The sequence below is a fragment of the Lytechinus variegatus genome, chromosome 2 (assembly GCF_018143015.1).
Source record: "Lytechinus variegatus isolate NC3 chromosome 2, Lvar_3.0, whole genome shotgun sequence".
Taxonomy (NCBI): Eukaryota; Metazoa; Echinodermata; class Echinoidea; order Temnopleuroida; family Toxopneustidae; genus Lytechinus; species Lytechinus variegatus.
In genome coordinates this window covers 73,147,684-73,170,281 of record NC_054741.1, presented here as the reverse complement: position 1 = coordinate 73,170,281, position 22,598 = coordinate 73,147,684, and the positions used below count along the sequence as shown (strand labels likewise).

Here is a 22,598-nt window from a genome sequence, read left to right as displayed (position 1 = left end):
TGTATTACCGGTAGGTGAGGACATCTAAATTTATGCCTACATTTGTGTAAATCAATTTATAATCCAGGAATAATTGTTATGACCCATTTAATACATTTATGTACTCACATATCATTTTGTGTAAGAGATTCTCAAATTTAAGTATAAAACTCTGAATCTATTATAGGCCATATATATAAAGCACTTGGCACTTTTGTATTTTCCTTTCATTTATCAAACATTTTTGTTTTGTCTTATCCCAGCCACCCCCCCCCCCTCTCTCCGTTCATGTTGATCTACATGTATTATGTTTCAGGGCCAGCAAGTGTGTACAGTATAATGAATTTCGTTCAAGACTTTGTTATGCTTTTAATATTATACAGGATTTTTTTCAGGCACATATATAGGCCTACATTGAATTGTGATGTACATACGTAGGAGGGGTGATTCCTCCATGTCGCATCAGAACTCTGAATCATCAAACACAGACCCATAGACTAGAGATCAATATTGAATAATTGGTGCTAATTATGTGAATCTGAATGATATGAACCCTTGGTTAGCAAAACAGAAGCCTACATGTAGTGGTACTTGAGGTGGAACTCACCATGTTTGGCATAACAACCAAATTACATATAGATCATGAGTGGGCTTTTTCACTAGTCCAACATCAGAATTCTTAACATTTCTAGGTACATGCAGTTTTCCTTCATTTATATATTATATTTCATTCAAAAAAGGAGTCTTTGAAAGCTTTAACTTTGTGTATTGTTGTTAAACCCAGTATATTAAACCTTGAAATCTGTTTAAGAGACCTCCCATTTTAGGTTTTGTGAAGCATACCTCCATCAAATATAACTTGAGTGCACCCCCTCCTGGCTTTGACCTCCTTTTCAAACATTCTTTATACATGTAGATATATTCATATTTCTTTATAATAATAATAATAGTGTATATTTGTAGAGCACACACACAATCAGTAGACACTCATGGCGCTAGCCAAGCAACAGTTCTCTTTTACAATGTGAAAATTAGATTTTATAGCAATTTATTTAAATACTACACAAGAACCATGGACAAGTACAATGTAAGAATAATAATTTCACAATCTATACATGTGCATGAAAAAGGAAAGTGTATTGAATACATGGTCTGTATCGTACCCTCGAAATCCTCTATGTATTCCAGCATGTCTTCCCATTTTAGTCGAAATCAAGCCTGATAATCCTCTTTTCCATTTTTGGCAAGATTTGAGCTAGATGTGTTGTATCTCTTTGAAATTGTATAGAGTTAAAATCTTTTATAGGTCAGATTAGAGAAGGCCATGAATACAATAGAAAGAACAATTGCCAGATTGTCAGTGTTGCATATAATGGCAATCCCTAATCCTGAAAGAGGTTTTATCGATTGTTATCCCCAGAATTTTGTTGAATCTGCATTAAGTTTGATCTATCTATCCATCCAGTATGCAGAAATAAAGGTACATGTGGTACGTTTAGAGACAGTGTAGAAATATGCATTCATTTCTATGCATAACTTTTATCAATGAAATAATTACACATTGGTGAAAAAGTGCATGTACACTGTGCATCATTACAGGTTCAAGGAATAGTTGATGAATGTGTTTAACCACCCCCCATTGTCATGGAGTTGATATTGGATGTATTAAACAGAGTTCAAATGCACATTGCAAGAACTGCATCATTTTGCATTCATGCCAACACATGTAGGTTGAATGACAAAATATGGATTGACTCATTACATTGTAGGCCTACATAAATAGGGGAAATAATCTTCACCAAGAAGTTTGTAATGTGAAACATTTAGTGATTTCTTATCACCGGATGCAATCTCTTTTGGTGATTCAGAGTGGTAAACATTGCTGATATTCATATTGATTAGCTTGTAACACATGACACGATATAGCAAACAAGCAAACATTACCCGGCTCAGCTGAGAAATTAGATTGTGCATACATGTACGCAGCATACCATACCTTGTACAACATAATTCACTTTCACTTTTGCTTCTGATATATACATTGCATATATGCTAATGTTCTTTAATCTCTCAAGCAATGCAATATTAATGGCTAGGCAAGCTTCATGTACGTGTAGCTAATGATGGTACATCATCATGTGATGGTTCTACATGACAAAAAAAAGGTTTTTAATGTTTGTGGTATGTTTATAAGCCTGCAATCATTGAATGAAAATTCTAGGGAAGTATTGTTGGCATGTTAGGTATATGTTGTTCCTTGGTAGCCTATCGTTTCACCCAGGCACTGTTTTCATAAAGCATCATCTGTGATTTTTCACTGACTATATTTTCTGAACCAATCATGCAAGGATTTCAGGAGCTTATATTGGTTGTGATGGAAAATAACTGACCATTTTACACTCCCCTGATATTCATGTATTTCACCCTCTTTGGTTTTCTTTCCCTCCTCACCCTGACGAACAGTTTGCTGTAAAATAGCAGAAAAAATCATAAAATCATTGGGAAGGTTTGAGGAAAATCCATCAAACATTTAGAAAGTTTCTAGAATTTAAAGCTTTTGATTTGTGATGTCATATACATGTACATACATGTACGAGCAGCCTCATATGTTATGTAATAAAAAATGCATGAATTTCAAATTTCTAATGGTTCCTGATGTCTCATTGTTTTATTTCTTTCCAGGAGTGTGTGTGACATAATTTTTCTTTTAAGCCATTTACATTTTTTTGAGAAAAGGACATATCATTGATTTTTACCATACAATATGTGGGAAAGCTGCTCATATCTGATGTCACAAATAAAAAAAAATTAAACTTCTAGTAACTTTTTTATGTTATTGATTTTCCTTAAACCTTCATTTTTTCAGTTATTTTTACAATGAACTTTTTTTGTCAGGGTGAACTTCCCCTTTAACTGCAGATTTACATGTATAGCAAGCATCCCCCATGATAAGGTTTTCTATCTCAAATGCTTGCAACTCCTGTTCATTTTGCCACTATCTTCTCGTCATCTCTGCCTCCCTCTCTTTGTTTATCCATAGTGTACCTTTGTCTCGAGTTGCTTGTCTGTCTGCCTGTTTGCGTGAAATTGTTCTCCATCAGCTTGAGATCACTTAGAGTTGAGATTATATTTGCCGACTGTATGTAGCCCTATTCACCCTCCTTAAGATTCAAGAAACCTTCCCTATTGCCATCATCCCAAGTTTGGAGAATCTCCAGAACATGACCTGGAGCATATGCATTTTGGGCTGTATGTTTGAATAGCAGAGGATGGTACATTATGATGAATGAATTATCCTGGTTCCAAACACTGAGTGTGTTTTCACTTGAAGCTGGATAGTGCACCAAATATTGCACTATTTTGTTTTTATAAAGAAGTTGACCCAGAATTGTCTTGAAGTTCTTGAAGAATATCTGTGTATGAATGCGTATATCAGAAGATTACTTGCCTTATTATGTATAAAGCAATAGGAGTTTCTTACTATTATTTAAATTGATTTCTGAATCTCGCTGCACACTACCAGATCTCTTGCAGTCCACTTTTTCATAGAAATTGTAATAGCCGTGGAAGTGAATACTCCAACCTATAGGCCTAATATCGTAACAATCAAAGTTTGTAATAGTGATATGACCACTCAAATAAAAATTCCAGCCTGATTTTAGCTTTCTTGTGAAAATGAAAACAAATTAAATTCCAATTATAGTGACGTTATCGACTGGGAATTGAAGCCAATATCAACTTTAATCAACCACAAGGCTTGCAGCAAAGCAGACTGATTTTAGTATTTCTAGAACAATGCCAAACTTCAAATAATAATTTTTGTCTCACCTGCGAAGCAAAGTGAGACTATAGGCGCCGCTTTTCCGATGGCGGCGGCGGCGGCGTCAACATCAAATCTTAACCTGAGGTTAAGTTTTTGAAATGACGTCATAACTTAGAAAGTATATGGACCTAGTTAATAAAACTTGGCCATAAGGTTAATCAAGTATTACTGAACATCCTATTAGAGTTTCATGTCACATGACCAAGGTCAAAGGTCATTTAGGGTCAATGAACTTAGACCATGTTGGAGGGATCAACATCAAAATCTTAACCTGAGGTTAAGTTTTTGAAATGTCATCATAACTTAGAAAATATATGGACCTAGTTCATGAAACTTGGACATAAGGTTAATCAAGTATCACTGAACATCCTGCATGAGTTTCACGTCACATGACCAAGGTCAAAGGTCATTTAGGGTCAATGAACTTTGGCCGAATTGGGGATATCTGTTGAATTCCCATCATAACTTTGAAAGTTTATGGATCTGATTCATGAAACTTGGACATAATAGTAATCAAGCATTACTGAACATTTTGTGCAAGTTTCAGTTCTCATGATTAGGGTCAAAGGTCATTTAGGGTCAATGAACTTTGGCCGAATCGGGGGTATCTGTTGAATTACCATCATAACTTTGAAAGTTTATTGGTCTAGTTCATTAAACTTGGACATTAGAGTAATTAAGTATCACTGAACATCCTGTGCGCGTTTCAGGTCACATACCAAGGTCAAAGGTCAATGAACTTTGGCCGAATTGGGTGTATCTGTTGAATTACCATCCTAACTTTGAAAGTTTATGGATCTGATTCATGAAACTTGTACATAAGAGTAATCAAGTATCACTGAACATCCTGTTCGAGTTTCAGGTCACATGATCAAGGTCAAAGGTCATGTAAGGTCAATGAACTTTGGCCATGTTGGGGTTTTTTGTTGAATAACCATCATATCTCTGTAAGTTTATTGGTCTAGTTCATAAAAAGTGGACATAAGAGTAATCACGTATCACTGAACATCTTGTGCGAGTTAGAGTAGTATTCAAAGTCAGCACTGCTGCTATATTGAACCGCGTGATGCAGGTGAGACGGCCAGAGGCATTCCACTTGTCCTGCTTTGGACTTTCACATTTAATGCAAAATGTGATTCTTTACAACATTTTTACAGCATTTTGGGTTGTGTAGTTTGCGCCTGGTTTTAGATTTTATATTGTAGCTGCATAATGTGAATTCTTGTAAATACGATATCATAAATCAGGATGAAAACTGTGAAATGGTCTGAAATATTCTTCATTACAAACAGTTTTTGTAATACATGTATTTACTGGGATGGAAATAATTAGATGATTTGAAAACTCAGGCTAATGGAGATGGGCATATTAGAGAGACTGTCTAAATTAAGACATCTCCTGGGGAATTAGTTAACCTTTTCTTCTTTGGCCTGATCCTCAGGATATGAGTGTCTGTGTGTAGTTAACAGGTGAATCCAGGGACTCAAGCCCATCAAAATGTTATGGCAGTGATTGAATGCGACAAGCGTTAAATCGATGACATTAGCTATCATAATACTATCTCATTAGAAAAAAGAGTCATGTAAAGCCATTGATTAAATTTATAAGATTTGAGAATACATGTAATATGTTGCTTTATATGCTGAGTAATAAAGTAGATTCATTGTGGTATGAATCTAAAATTGGGAAATCAGTGTTCTACTGTTTCAAAATAACTATTGACTATTGTGGACAAGATCTGCAGCTCCTGGAAAACAGATTGAAATAATATGCAAAAATACTTTATAATCCTGTGATGCGATAACCACTGGGCATTGTGTCCCACATACATATATTCATTGAGAGTGTTTGGAAAGTACTGAATTCTCAAGATGAAAGTGAAACCACGTTAAAAGTACTCAATTATTCAGGGAGTCTGTGTTAATAACAGCTTGTTGTTCTCTTTAGTTTTGATAACAATGATAATGAAATCATTCACCTCACCCCTGGGAGTATATAGAGACTAAGCATAATTAATTATGATTTCTGGTGGGTGTTTCATAAAGCTTTTTGTAAGTCAAAAGTGACTTAGAGAATGACTGGTGATCCTTTCTTAGGAGATTAAATCAGCACAAATGAGAATTTGAAATTTTGCAGTATATCATTTATCGTGAGAAAGGATCACCAGTCATTCATAAAGCCACTTGTAACTTTATTATGAACAGATTTCTGAAATACCCACCTGGGCACCTAGGAGGTGTTTCATTAACATTTGGTTTTGAGAGGCACGCGTGTCTGATGGTTACAACGGTAGCCATCTGATATGAAAACTTTTCAGTTTTAACTTTCATGAAATGGTCCCTTGATCTGATTTATATATGAAAAAAGAAGTAATAATTAGATCTTCTATATTAATGCTTCCAATTATTTGGGTATATTCATAAAGTTGTATTAAATAATTTGACTAAAAACAATGCAGTGAAGTCATCCTTTTGAAATATCAAAGGCTTCTTGGTCCCAATGGCAATAATGCTGGTTACTTATCACTTTAATATTCAATTTTCCTTACATGCATGCATGCATATTTTTATACCCTGTGTATTCACTTTGAAGAGTAAATTCTCCCTCCACATTTGTTCAATATTGACTTATTCTATTTTGGCTTTGATCTTGGTTAATTATCTTTTCACTCCTTTCTGCTGGAGAAGATGGCCCCTTTTTTTATTGGAAGTTAAGAATCTGATTGAAACTACTGGTTAGTTATCACATCAAAACAGTGATATTGGTGTTGACACATGAAATTCTATTCCTGACAAAAAAGAACTTGCATTACAAAATTTGCTTAAGGATATTCAAACCAGGAGTAACAAACATAGCTTGTGTCCTGATGAATTTCTGTCCTTCACATTGTAAAATGCCATTTCATATTTGACTTTAACGCAGAGCATCTACAGTGTATGTGACCAGAAGCACATTTATACCCATGAGTCTTAGGATCAGGTTAGCTAAGTGTGTGGTACTTAACGGGAGAAAATCAATTCCACCAGAGAAGAAATTGCTCATTATTTTCTGCCTGTGACTGTACAAATTTGTACCTTGAATCTTGTCCCTCTAGAGCTTATCAAAATGGCAGGCTCTCAATGCTAATCAGAAATTCAATTAGAAAATTATTTTCACCCATGGGATCTTTAGCCCAGTGCCCAGTTTTATTTTCCTGAGCTCTGCTAACATGAATCATGCATTAAATGTTACCAGGTATTAGATTGAAGAGTTACAAAGAGATGCATTAGAGAACTGTAACAGAGGAGTGGGCATGTTTTTTCAAATGATTTTTGTGAGGAATATATTAGAATTAAACTGTCTGGGTTTTTTTACAATTCATTTTGCGAATCAAAAATGAATTGCATCTCTTAAAGTGAGGGATGGATTTCATTTAAAAAGTTCTTATTCATTGCAGGTTTTCATTCTTACTGCTGTTTATTTGCAAAAGACTGCGCAGGTGATATCTTAATTTTCATTGGATGCTGTATATTCTCTTGATTGTATTGATATCTAACATCGATATGTAAATACATTGATTTGAAAATTTTTCTTTTTCAAAAAATCATTGACTTGTAAAATCACTTCTATTTATAGATATTTGCCATTTATTTTTTTCTTTTCTGCAGGACATCAGAGGAAACCATGCAGAGCAGATGTTAAAGATGTTGAAAATGCAGATGTAGACTAGAAGGAAAGGGGATTATTGACAATTGTCTTCTATCAGGGCATTGTGAAGGTAGGCACCAATGCAGACCACTTCATCAACCATGACTCAAGCACCGTTGAAGAACGATGCAAACCAGCAGGGCTGGAATGAGATCCAGGAGTTACTCCAGCAGACCCAGCAGGAAAACAACTTCATGAGACAACAGATGGAGATCCTGCGCCATGAGAACCGCATCCTCAAAGATCGCATGAAGAGCATCGATTCGGAGACACAGGCCTCCAAAACGGACAGCGAGAAGGCAATTCTTCTGGGATTGGAAGGTAGCTCCAGTCTAGAGGAACGTGTACAAGGTGCTGGAGCAGAAGGTGTAGAGGAAGCTTCCACAAGGGATTCATCGTACGTCATAGCAGATAATAATGCAGAGCTTGTTTTACCAGGCTTTCCATCGTCATCATCAGATGGATCAGTGGTTCTTCCTGATGAGCCATCAAACTTGTCTGATGGCAATTGGGATATTCTGAGCAGTGATGGAGAAGGATCAATGGCAAACCTACATGACAGGATCCTTCAGATGGAGGAAAACCATTACACTGTCAATGAGGAGTTGCAAGCAACTCTTCAAGAACTCAAAGACCTTCAGGATCAGGTGACAGACCTCACTTTAGACACAGATAAGCTTGGTGAGGAGAAGTCAATGATCATAGAAGCATTATACAGACAAATGTCCAAAACGGAGAAACTGAATATGGTAATACAGCATTTCAAAGCTATATGCGATGAGCACAAAATAGAATATGATTTAGAGGAATTGAATGAATGTGTGCCTTCTCCAAGAACTGCTGTGTCAGACCAAGCTACAGGGATGGCCAGAAGCAAAGAAGAGCAGGAGAAACTAACTGATCTCCTAAAGGAACACAATAATGAGATTCAGTCAGAAGTTGAGAAGCTCAAATACCAACTCTTGGAAATGGAGAGCATGCTTAGAAGTGCCCTGGCTGCAAGGCAATCACTTGAACAAGAGATAACTGTATTTAAGGGAAAGTTATCGAGTTTGGAAGTTGAGCGAGAGAAGGGGGAAACTCTTTTGAGGGCTGAAAAGGACAAACTGAATCAGCTTTTTCGGTATTCAGATCCAAAGGGTAGCTTAAACCTTCCCCAGTTGTTGGAAGATGCAAGACTTAAAAAGGACACAGCAGAATCTAGGTGTGAAGAGCTTGCACGTGCCTTGGAAGAAAGCAATAACCATGCTGAGAAACTTCAAGAAGAGCTTGAGAGAATAGAGGATGAGTATGAATCAAGTAAGAATCAGTTTGAAGAACAGGTGGAGAGGTATCAGGCAATGATTCGTGAGTTTGACTCTGAGAAGGCAGATTTAGAAACAGAGGTTATAAATCTCAAGGAAACAGTGATAGAGTTGGAGGAGACTGTTGAGCGACAAGAATATGACAAGCAGCAGCATCTAAGCACTATTGCTGACCTTAACCAAGCAGTACAGACATTGCGAGAAGAGAAGCAAAATATTGGTAGGGATCTAGTTGACTTGAAGCGTACAAGCGCTCGAGATTCAGAAGAATGGGTGCAGTTCCAGCGGGATTTGCAGAAGGCTGTGGTGATTGCCAACGATTACCGCAATGAAGCTCAGAATGAGGTGAAAATGCTAGAGAAGGACAAAGCAGAGCTTCGGGACCAGATCAAAAGCTTATCCGCTGAAGTAGAGAGACTGCGTAAGATTGAAAGGATGCATAAACCTCCAACCCCAACCACTCCTGCCCCTCCCCGGAACACTCCTACAGAGAATGAGATCCGTCAGAGGATGCAAGCTATTATGAAATCCTCAGAAAAGGACATTGTCCGCGGTAGCACTTCTCGTAAAACTCTCAGCAATGGGAAAGTTTCTGTGAAGAATATTATTAAGAACCTTGAAAGCAATGCTGGTGCAGATGCACCAAAGACTCCATCAAGCCCTACCTCTCCTGTTTCAATGAACTTCTCCAACGCCAGGCCTCCAATGGAGAGGAGGAACACCACAATAGCAATAACTAAGAGCATGAACTCTAAACCTCAGTACACACGAAGAGCTACCACTACCATCATCTCTACACATGATGCTCAGAAGCTGTCTATGAGTTCCTCCAATCGAGCAATTGATGACAGCATGATAGGGCGCTCCAGGTCTCAACCAGGGAATCGTAATGAAGCACGCCAGATGATTGGAGATGCCCTTTCCAGGAATAGAGAATTTTCAACCAGACGGTCTATGAGCAGAGATAACAGTGAGTCCCCCACCTCAAGAAGGGCTAAATCACTCTGCAATGAACCCATCTCATCTGGGCGCAGATCATCATCATCATCTTTAAGGGACTGTGATTCACCCACTCCAAGAGACTCGGTAGGCAACCAGTCACCAACTGCCAAGAAGACAACGTAAGTATGCATCTGTTATCGTTTTTTTTTTTAAAGTAATTTTGCCATCCAATGGTAACTACCATGGTAACGCTGATCAACAGCCAATCAAAATCAAGGATTCCATGGTAGTTAACCTAATGTTACCTTTCATGCAACAGGCCCTGGTATGTGACTTTATAGCACTCCAAATTATGAAACTGCTTTCCATCATTAATTTAGCTGTGGTAAAACTGACTCTATTTAAGGCCATTTATTTTTTCACTGTCTGAAAGACTAGTATGCAATATATAAAGCGGGAAAATAGCTTTGAAAATTGTCAGTTTTACCACAAATATGATGTAACGTCCATTATTGTGTGATTTTCAATAGTCCTTTGAGCATCATGTTTATGACTTATGACTCATGCGTTTTGAAAATGGTGTTGGGTAAATTAATATGTAAAGCTGTGTTCTACTTTTCATTTTCTTCAACTAATCATACTGATGTTCTTTCTTTTTATTCTTTTATTCTGCAGGGATGGTATAGATAAGAAAGACCCTTTGTCTATGTTGGTCAAGTCAGAAGGAGGTGGTTCCAAGAGGAATGCCTTACTCAAATGGTGCCAGGCTAGGGCACATGGCTATAAGGTGAGATGATGGTATGGCTTGGATGGTTAAAGGACAAATGGTTGTTTGGCGGATGAGCCTGCAACATTTAAAAGATTTAATTTTAATTCATAAGGGTTGGTAGGAATTGTCATCTTGAATTTCAAACATTATTGTTGAATACTTTTTAATTTTTGTTTTATTATTTTTAAAATTTGATTCAATTTTATTTTATTTATTTATTCAATATATATATTTTTTTTTTTGGGGGGGAGGGGGGAATTGTGTGGATATAAGTTGTCTATACAAGAATTTTTTAATTGAGCTTTGAATTATGCTGAGATATGCATCCACCTTGCTGTCGAACATATTTACAAGTTGTTTTCTGACGTGCATCACCCAGGATTTGTGATTGATCTGAATCAACCATAAGTCCTCCATTCGGTATCCAGTTTGCAGTCTTCTCTTTCTATTTTATTTAGAAAGTTGCAGTTAATATAGTTTTTTATGTGCTGTGATTAATGTTACGGTATATAATATGCTTTAGGATGGATTTTAGAATAATCTCTCTTTAATCCTTCCCAATCTGCTTGTAAAGAAATGTTTCCTAGCAGAGACACTATTATAGAAAGATTTACCATTATGTAGAAAGTACATAATGGCACAGAACTATTAAGGAAGATTGCAATTGTGCAATAGTGTATAATACATAAATTCTATAAAGTTGGAATAGCTATTATGTTGGGAGTACTTTGTAGGATATAAACCATAAAGTGAGTAGATAATAGCGTATAAACTTAAAATGGGGTCTGCTATTATAATCTAAGACAAGGTATTGGTATGCGGCTCTTAGAAGCAAGAGTATCATGCAATTATAGCACATTATTACCTTATGCTTTATTGTATATTACAGAATGAGATTTCTTTTATATGACATTATAATTGTCTCATAGCACAAAAATTGTTCAATTGGCATATTCCCATAATGCTCCAGGAGATATATTGATCGCAAATAACCTCCATTTTATTTCCGTCATCCTCTCCTCAGGGTGTAGAAGTGACGAACTTCAGTAGCAGTTGGAATGATGGTCTTGCCTTCTGTGCTATTATACACAGCTACATGCCTGAAGCAATACCATGGAATGAACTCAACAATCAAGACAAGGTAAAGACTCCACTTACAGAGTTTAGGTTGACCAGCATTGATGAAAATTTTGGAGCTAAAAAGAGAAAAGGGGATTAAAGACCCTTCGATATGTTACTGGACACATTGGCCTGTATTCTGAACTGGGGTTAAAATTGAACCCTTGTTTTAAAATTGTGGTTAAACTATGGAGAGCCAATTGGGGCACAAATACCCAACAGTACACATCCAATCGATTAACTCATATGACACCCAAATTGTTCATAATAATTTGGGAATAATACATTTTGTATTGTGAAGTATTTTGTCTTCATAATGAAAGCAAAATATCAATCATAAGAAATATACAATAGAAACATAATTTTTTTTATTTTTTTGCTCCCCATAATTTTAGCACAGAGTTAGACCATGGTCTGTAAAGTTAAACCTGACTTCAGAATACAAGCCATTGACATCTTTTATTAATTTTTTCTTTTCCAACAAGTTGCATTTCTTCATTCACTGAGATTATTATCAGCCGTTATATGTGCCTTATCCTGACCATGATCAGGATAAGCTAAATTTAGCTTCAGTTGATTTTCTTTTCTTATGAGATTACAAGACCCACATCACACAAATCCACTGAGATATTAGCATGTATTCAAGCATTTAACTCTAGCTGCTCTGGCAACCAAGCAAGTTATTGTTACATTGACTATATTTCTCTATTAGTCATTTCACCCTCAAACTTTTTGAGAAATCATAGGTAATGCACTGTGCCCAATGACATGAAAATAACTATTGATTATACAACTGACTCTGATGGCTGATTACTCATTCTGATCAATGAAATAAATCATTTATTAAATCAGTCTTATGATCAATTACCATGCTAGAGCCCATGAATTCAAATTACTGTCAGTAACTCTCAGTTGATAGAAGGGATGGAGATGGGTTGGAGTATAGTTGATATGTGCAATTATTACACTGTACCCTATTTGTATTCATTGATAGGTGACACTGCAACAATTGCTTTGGGCTTTTAATAGTCCAAAGATGTAGGGTTAGGGTTTATATTAGGTTTAGGGTAGGGTATAGTGTTAAATCCACGGTTGAAGTTAGTCGTTTGATTAGTGTGTGGATTTGTAACGGAGCAATTGACATTGAACCCATTGATAAGCCTCTTCCTGCTCACATTTTGCAGATTTAGGCATTAGATTGTTTAAGTAGCCCCTCTAAAATAAAATGTCATTTTTTTTGCCTGGTCAGATGTTTTACGGTTGGCTACCCTTGGTTAAATCATAGACTTAAACCACATTGGTTTTAATGTAGTATACCTTTGTTATATGGGTGTTGGAAACTAGTCAAGTGAAATCATCCCTTGCATTTCATTCTAACTTTCTTTTAATCCCTGAAAGCTGTGTTCAGACGTTATGCAATAAAGCTCAGAAAAATTGTCATTTGGTGAAACGAATCACCCCACTTGTGTTGATAATGCATATGACTTCAAACAAGTCTCTAATGAGTGTGACGTTAGTCCACACTGGTGCAGACAAACTCATTACACATATTGTTATAACTAGGGCTGAATCAAAATGTTAATAGATTTCCAGATAACTGCCCCTCAAACACCTTATGCAATTTTGTGAAACACACTTTAAACGTTATGGATAAAGGGAGGAAAAAAATTGAATTGACCAAATGTTCCCTAAACACATTTTGTACAGCTTTGAAATGAAATCCTAATGTATATGTAAATCAGAATAAATTCCATTTGAATTGAAAATACAGATAAACTGTCTTAGATTTGACTCTTTTATTCAAGTCAAACAGCTAAATGATGTCCCCTACCTCTGCAATCAACATCTTTGTTGCCTTATATGATCACATTGATATGTACACAAAAATGAAGCTGAGCTTTGTCGTGTCATGTCTAGGTAGCTTACTATAATCTCTCAGAGACTTTGAAATGAAACCATTCTTCATGTTTCATTTTATGACCTTGCTATAAATCCCTAATGGGCTGTACCTCTGCTATTCTGTATCTTCCTGTTCCTCTCTAAGATATCAATCTCTTCTCTTGATCACTTCCATCACTGCTAACTCCCAGCTGCATCCCTTTCTAGAAAATAATATGTGAAATTCATGTAAGGGAAAACTTTAAAGTGAGGAGTATTACAGATGTTTCTCTGTAATGAGGTTTCTGATATGTTGATAAACATATTGCAGCCATACGTTGATGATGCATGCTTGGTAGGTGTTGTTCATTAAGAGTGTAGCTTTCCTTTTGATTTTTTTTTACTTTAAAATATCATGCAGTAAACAGCCTTCTTGCTATCTCCCATGGACTAGACTTGTTATCTCCCATCTTCCCATTCCCCCATGATATTTTAATGTTTTAATGTTCTTATCTCATTTCACAAATGGCTGTTTCTCTATTTTACAGAGCTTCAGACAAGCACTCAGTTTTAGTGTAAAGTGGCATATTACATAAATAAAGAGCTTCAGACAAACACTCATCAATTTATTGTAAAGTGGTGTATTACATAAATAAAGAGCTTCAGACAAACACTCATCAATTTTAGTGTAAAGTGGTGTATTACATAAATAAAGAGCTTCAGACAAACACTCATCAATTTTAGTGTAAAGTGGTGTAGTACATAAATAAACATGGGTGATACTCTGCCATTTTCCTTTTGATTGATGGTAGTCTCTCTTTCATCTTTTCAGAAAAGGAACTTTACTGTGGCCTTCAAAGCGGGAGAGTCAATAGGGATATCATCCATTTTGGTAAGAAAGTTTTCCTGAAGAATGAATATGAAATGGTTTGATATATAATTGGCTTGGGAAGGATATATCAACACTATTAATGAATTTTTATATAATTTGAGATACTTTAGGAGACCATATGACAGGATTTAGGAGAAAAAATGCCCATTGGCACATGACCACATGGTCGTCTATTTATATACGCATGGAAGCAAATCCCAGTTTGAACTGCGTCACACTTTAAGATGGTCACACTTAAAGGTTGGTGCAAAGATATTGGGAAAAAATATATCTGATAAATTCTTTTGATAACCCATTACATTGATGCCTAACACGTGAAAAAAAAACATACATGTCATTTTAATTAACATTGTATCCTTTTTCTTTTCTTTCCCTGTTTTAGGACATTGATGACATGGTAAAGTTAGAGAGGCCAGACTGGAAGTCTGTCATGACTTATGTCACAGCCCTGTACAAGTATTTTGAGACGTAGCCATGCTGTATGGTAGAAGAAAGGATCACCAGTCTGTTCATGACATCCCTAGCTTTTGATTTCATGTTCATAAAGGTTCTTGAATATAGGCCTCCGGTACTGTACTGATGGTGAATATTCAGACCTATTCTCTGTGATAAATTGATACCGACACAATCACTTAGTGGCGATTGCAATTTTAAGGATATGAGCAAGATCACTGCATTGTCCTCAGAAAGGATACCAGTCTGTCATAACAGAGTCGCAGCATTATACCCTCATTCTAGACAACGTCCTGAAGAAGCACAAATAATGGTCAGCTATTCATCATGATCATCGCAGCATTTTATGTAGATTTGCAGAAACAGGGTTCTGAGCTCCGTAACACAAAGATTAGCGATCAATCGCTAAATGAAATAGCCTATCAAGATCTTTGTTGCATGCACACTTTGCTCAGTAGACTGAATAGGAACCAATCAGAATTGCTCTTTCAAATTAGCGATTAATCGCTAACCTTTGTGTTACGGGCCCCAGGTGTATTTGAAGGCAACAGCTAAAATTGAAACCCAAGACCTTATTAAGGGCTTATAAAAGGTTGAAAATGAAGGTGTGTTATTTTTCTTGGTTGTAATCATATGCAAGAATAATGCATCATGAAAGTGAGCAGCTTTATCATATACAAACAATCTGTATATGATATATTAATTTGTTCTGTGGTATTAGTATCTAGTACAATAATTTTGGAAGAAGATAATTTTCGGCATCACATCTGAGCAACTCCATAGATACATCCAACCCCCAGGGCCTTCCTGAAATGAACTTTTTTCAGGAACTTTGTGCTTCATGAGAAAAGATGTAATCCTCTTCAATAATCATGGCTTGGTATGTTCATAGATTGAAGTATAGAATTGAGCCAAATAGGTATCAGACATACTAAAACATTGATCATTTTATGGAATTGCCCATCTTCTTTGTCAAGTTTCCTTTGTCTTTTATGTCAGCAAAACAAAAGAAAAAATCCTTCTGTAGCAGTGATGTATGTTGTATCTAGCTATATAGGTTTCTGATGAACAGGGAACTGTATTTCATGAATGAAAATAATTTCCATATCAGGTCTCAAGTGACCCAAGTACAAATTTTTTCAGATGATATTAGTTGTTATGACACAACAGGTAATTAAGGCTGAAGTCTTTTGATGTAATTGTGTTCTAATGGAGTCTGTAGAGTGTAGAAGTATGTATTCATTGAGTTTTTAATGGATTTTTGTCTGTAGAGAGTATTTGATGGTAATTCATAATGGGGGATCGATGCATAATTTCATATCAATGTGAGCATTACTAAATCATTTAAAAACTAGTTTCTGGAAAGATGATTTGCACTGGTATAGCATTCTATGCAAAAGTGTGCTTGGGGGAAAAAAGAACTATGGATGGGTGATAAGACCATAGTTTGAACTTGACCTTTTTTGTGAATAAAACCTTTGTTTGACCCATCACTGGAGTTTATTGTAAATGTATTTGAAAGAAAATGTATTCAAGTTTCATGTAAATTCTGTGTATTTGCTGCATAGGGTTTCTTGGCAAATCACTTTTTGTACAAAAATGTTATTTAAAATTTTGATCTCCTACGTGTGCATTGAATTTGCTGGCCTGTTTTGATAATTACCTGTTATATTTTATTTTGACTATAGGATTTGTACTTAGTCTGTGTGATTTCTTTTTAGTCTTGAATGCATTTCCAAGATTGATGTTTAATGTAAAAGTTATTCATATTTATTTATAGTATTATTCTGGTGTGTTGTGACATTGTTTAAAATTTTCAGTCTTATTTTAGATCCTACCAACAAGGCCCGAAACTCCAGTTTTGATTAGAACTTACATTATCAAGATAGGGTATGCTATGTCAGACAAACTGAAGTATTAGTAGGAAAGGTATACTTAGCCTTTTGACAAGGCCTCGCGACTTGGCTCTATTCCTCGTGAAGTAGTGGCTGAGATGAGACTAGTGGCCGACGAAGAGTATTGGCGATACCCTAGTGAGTACGAGCAACTTTATAGAGTTGCGAGGCCATATGGAATCTGGTGAAGATGTGAATATATGAATTATTCATGAGCATGCTGATGCACTAATTGCACTGTAGGTGTCTATGATGATGTCATGGGATCGGGTTCGTTCACTTCTGTGGCACGGGGTCATACAGGGTTCATTGATGCGAACAATATGCTCGCTGATTGGCCGCTACCTCTCAGGTAGCGATTGCGATTCAGAAACAATGGTTAACAAAAAAAATATCCAAATCAGGTTCCTAAAGGCCCTGTGACCAAGCTCGAAATCCTTGCACTCACTCAGCTTTTTTAAAATAGTCTTTATTCCAGTCAGTAGGTATGTGATATAAATACCACAACAGACACATTGTCTTGCTTAAAGGCTAAGTTATAATAGAATTATTAATTTTTTAACACAGACTGGAACAGTCTCCTACAGCAACAGTGCTATTTTTATAGGGTAGGCATTCTGTATGTTTCTATATTACAGCACAAATGAAAAAAAAATGGTTTCAAGCTCTTCATTTACCACTATTAAGTGTGCTCCTTGTGTCAATCCGTTATTTATTTTATTATTTCAATCTGTTGAAGACTGAGCCTGCATATATGAGGGCTGGCGTCTATGGAAAACATGTGTTACATGTATAAAAAGATCATGCGGCCTCCAATTGGTCAAAGACTGAGGTTAGAAAAATACCTGTTTTTATTTTTTATATTTGTCTTACCAAACTCCTATCTTCCAGATAATTCCTTTTATCATTCCACTTTTGAGAGATTTGCATTCCCTCATTTTGAATGTTTATTTTATGCACTTCCATTTACAGGACAAAGAATTTTGAAAAAAAAAAACACCCACACATTCCTTATGTGTCTCAATCTAATCTTTTCTCCTTTTTAGTTTGATCAAACAAATTAGTTGGATTTCTTTGCTATATTACATGTAGCTCTATGATTGGGTCTGGGATAAACCAGTCACTTATGTGTAAAGTACTTTGTTTGATTTGTATACGGTAAAGTCAGTTTTCAAAACAAGTTTAGTAAACATCATGTAACAGTTATATAAAGAAGCCATTTTATGAAAACACAAAATACTTGAAGTCTCACAGGAATAATTGACTTATTGATGGTTTATTTATTTTGTGTTTGAAATACAAAAAGGTAATAACTGATGTGCTTGTAGTTATAGAAATTTTTATTTAAAAACATATTCAAATGAGAAAATGTTGACATTTCAGGCTGCCTAGTGTATTCTCTACTGCCTCAAACTATTGAAAGTAGTTTCATTTTACAATTAGTTGTGGTTTATAACTTGTGTCTCTGATTTACTTTTTTAGCATTGCTGGTTCAAATATATCTTGCTGATCTTGGATTTTGGAAAGCAATATTTCTTCAAAAGCAGTGTATCACAATGTATTACATTGTGTCATGAAGCATCTGTCTGCCTGTACATGAATGTGTGTATCATATTTGTGTTGTTAAGAAAGTCTAGGTTTCATCTGTGTGTGACATAGATTTGTAACAAGTTGAAAAAAAAATGCCTATGCAAAGTTTGTAAGTGTACCGGTATTCCATGCATTAACAACAGAGGGCAGTATTTGTCCAGTGTTTGTGACTTGAGCACGACTATTGCCTTGTTATCACATACTCTGTTCAGTATGTGTAGTGGATGGTGCCTCTGTAAGAATCATCATATCATATAAAGAATGTATGTATTTGTCATCCAGAGTTTAGTGGGGCTTTGTTAATTGGGGTTTGATTCTTCTTTCTTTAAGCGAGATTCTAGTGGTCTTAATTGTGAGCAATAATTTTGAGAGAAGTCACGGAAAGTCAAGGTGAACTTTAACCATATATCATGGATCTAGACCTACATGATAAGCAGTATAGTGCTTAAGCTGTTTCTCCCACTCTCTCTTTGTGTCCCCCCTCTCCTATATTTTCCCTCTCGTCTCTTTAGATGTAATAACTAGGAACCAACTGTTTTTCCTTGTTTGACGTCACTGCCTGCTCTTAATAAGTCTATGCACTTGTTTGCACAATTTTGTTCCTGAGAAGTGATATATATATATGTGTGTGTGTGTAAAGAATAATACAGGTTTATAAAGCATGTTTAATCCTTGCATAGCAATGTTTCAAAATAGAATATAAAGAAGTCACAATGATGTTGATATGAGGGTTAAATCTTTAGAAGAGAAAAGCTAACTAATATCATTGAGTTTATATTCATTGAAAAATACTACGGCGATTGTCAGCTGTTTCAATGTCAATCATTTGTCTAGAGCAAATGTAATAATTTTAGCTTCCGTGTAATGTAAGTATGTATTTGACAAAGCCCTCTGGCTGAAGTTGTGTTTAAATTATTTTCAAGATTATTTGAAGTTTCCCTTTGACATGTTAACAGATACTATATTACACTATCAATGTATGAATAAGATTAAGAATGAATTATTACTTTAATATTCCTGTGTCTTTCCAATTAATTTATTCTACTTCTTATCCAGATATTAATTAACTACTGAATCTCATGTACACATTGGATTACCAAGTGTAGTAGTATATCTTCAACAAAAATATGTACACATTTTGACATACACTACCAGTCACCTGACTCACAACTACCTGCTAAAACCAGAGAACAATAGATTTGATTCACTTAATCTATTGTTTGCTGGTTTTAAAGGGGAAGTTCACCCTGAAAAAAAGTTTATTGTAAAAATAGCAGCAAAAATGATAAAAAATATTGCCGAAGGTTTGAGAAAAATTCATCAAATAATTATAAAAAGTTATTAGAATTTCAATTATTTGATTTGTGACGTCATATGCGAGCAGCATTCCTACATAGCGAATGGTAAAAAATCAATGAAATGTCATTTTCTCAGAAAATTGAAAATGGTTTTTACTGTAACTTTTGTATATCAATAGACAAATCATTTCACACCCGATCATGAAAAGAAAACAAAATTAAGTCATCAGGAACCATACAAAATTTGAAATTCATACATTTTGTATTACATAACACATGGGGCAGCTGCTCGTTTATGACGTCACAAATCCAAAATTTTGAACTCTAATAACTTTCTTACTCTTTAACGGATTTTCCTCAAACCTTCACCAATATTTTTTACTATTTTTTCTGCTGTTTTCACAACAAAGGTTTCTTCAGGGTGAACTTCCCCTTTAATAGGTAATAGCGAGTCAAAGAATTGTGACTGGTGGTGTAATGCAATCACTGCTAAATGTTATTCACAAGTACATGTATTTATATAGTTTTAAAGCACACATTATTCACTATGTCTCCTTGATGAAAGTGATTTGATAATATTTAACAGAAAAGTAATTGAGTATAACTTGTATTCATATTTATAGAATGTAGACCTTAAAAGCATGTGCTGTCTTCACAATTCTATCAAGTTGCAGCACATTGTATGGCAAAGTGTGTTACTAGGGTTGGTGTTTTTTTTTGCTGCAGCATAGTATTACTTTGGCAAGGAAACTTTATTTAGTGAGTTTTCATTTTGTAAGTTTGATAAACTTCCAAACTTCTATTTCGGTAAAACACAACACTATTTTATTTTCAGTTTTCTGTTCCAATATTGTCGTCTGTGATTCATTCCACAACATTTGTGCAAATGCATATTAGATAGCGCATTCCAAAAACAACTATTCCAAACGCTACTTTGCAGTCATGACCAAATCAACATATCTGTGAACATTATTTGTAATCGATTCCATTTGCTCCTAGAACCTTTGCAGCCTCCTACAGAAAAGAACCAAATATGACCCCTGACCCTAATTCTCACATTGCTCTGAACCCTACCACAATCCTAATTCTAAATTAAGAGAAATTAGTGGTTAGCGATAAGCAACTGTTGCAAGAGAAAATGATCCATTACTTTGTTACATCATTTGTCACATATTTTTGGCCATTCTTGATGTATGTGTTTTGAGTATTTATAGATGTGTGTCAAGTAGGTGTGATTGTTTATTAAATCTTGAACTGACCTTTAATGTATTTCCCTAGATTGTTACCATGACATTTTATTTCTTTTTGTACATCATATTTTTGTAATATTTGCTGCAAGAGATGCCCCCATAAAAATAGAATTATGGCACAATTATTGCATTAGAGGATCTGCAAGAATTGTCTTTTTTCGCTCTCTTCCCCAAAGAAGAATAGGCCTATAACCACTTTAGAAGAGCCCCTTGGGTGCATGTTAAATATTGTTATGCAATAATGCAAGGAATTTTATTAACGAACTGTTCACAAAAATGTGGGTAAGTAAAGCAGTGTAGATATGTTAATATTGTATCTGTGAAATGGTGAATAGTTGAAAGCAAATGACCCATCACTTTCAGTTTGTTTTAACTGTACAATATACTGGCATTCTTCCTTTTTTAAATTAAAGCACAAGTTGATATTCAGGGTTGTTGGTGTTTTGCTATGCTGTATACCTGTAATTAATAATTGCAGAGAGATTAAATTTGCCTGCAAAAGCTGTTTTGAGGATTAAAGTTATGTTGATAGTGGTTGTATTGCTTATTGTATGCAAAAAATATATGGCGAGAAGATTCCATTTCAAAATAAATAGATTGGAATATCAAATACAAATTTGTGCTTGTCATGATTGGAAATGTTTGTGTTGAGGTTATTTTGATTGCATTAGCATGCTTAAGATGTGTTCCAAATTTAAATGGCAACATGAATCATGATTGAAAACGTGATTACAAAATGCATGTAATGAGAAATAAAGAGTGTGTTCAATGACCTTCATTCCCGGTCATAGAAGTAAAGTATTACAACTTCAGGAGCCTAATCAAATGATTAGCTTTCATTGGTGTTGCACATAGTCATTATGATTGAGTTTTGGAGCTATCACATTTTCTTTCTCATCTCTCTGTCACACATTAGTGCTCTAGAGGGATTTAAGTTCCAGGATGGGAAACTTTAAGTTGGTTAACAGTGAAAGAAATAAATCAACCAACCAATCAAATTTTTACTGCATATGAGGGCATGCTATCTCACTCCATGCTATTGGCTTTCACGATATTGATTCTGTAAATGAAATGCGATGCAACCAAAACGCAGGGACTGTTTCCCAGGAGTGTGCATGTTACACTTCCCAAGTATAGAGGTTTTCATCATTTCATGATGGAGAACAACATAATAGGATACTTAATCTTTTGACTAAAAACAATGAAGTTCGATGCACAATTTACTGTTGGCTGTTTGTGGGATACCTCTATTGACGGGGACATTCTTTGTAGATTGGTTTCCGTTGTTATCAGTCCTCTAATTTAGGTGACTGATATGGCAATGGGTTACATGTACTTACAGAGTAGCCACTACATGTGCTATCTCATCTTGCTTAATACCGTGTTTACACAGTGACACGGCTCGGGGGTTCGACACGCGAGCCGTGCTCAACACGGCAATTTTATGCTGTGTAAACGCGATCAGTGTGATCCGCGAGCCGTGTCGAACACGGCTTTTTTGATCCGCCAAAATCGTAGGTTTCAACCCGCGAGCTGAGTCAGACTCGACAATTTTTTCGTGTGTAAACAGAAAGCAGTGTCGAACTCTCTTGACCAGGTCACTGCGCGCGCTTTCACTTTTGGCATTGTTGTTGTTCGCACGGACAAGATTCGATTCCGGCGGTGAATTTCCCGCGTTTAATTTGCGACGTCATAATTCTTCTTCCGTTCGAGATCCGC

The 22,598-nt window shown here is 35.6% G+C and overlaps 1 protein-coding gene across 3 annotated transcripts in view; it reads left to right on the top strand.

The window, feature by feature from the left end:
- Window positions 1-19,571, top strand: part of LOC121408958 (cytospin-A-like) — a 42,860-nt gene extending 23,289 nt beyond the window's left edge. For all 3 annotated transcript variants that reach the window (XM_041600699.1, XM_041600701.1, XM_041600700.1), the window contains 5 exons: window positions 7,450-9,914; window positions 10,411-10,522; window positions 11,529-11,645; window positions 14,334-14,393; window positions 14,776-19,571. In XM_041600699.1, the coding sequence (XP_041456633.1) occupies window positions 7,570-9,914; window positions 10,411-10,522; window positions 11,529-11,645; window positions 14,334-14,393; window positions 14,776-14,865 (2,724 nt within the window). In that variant the 5' untranslated portion in view covers window positions 7,450-7,569 and the 3' untranslated portion in view covers window positions 14,866-19,571. The remainder of the gene's footprint in view (window positions 1-7,449; window positions 9,915-10,410; window positions 10,523-11,528; window positions 11,646-14,333; window positions 14,394-14,775) is intronic.
- The last annotated feature ends 3,027 nt before the right edge of the window (window positions 19,572-22,598 follow it).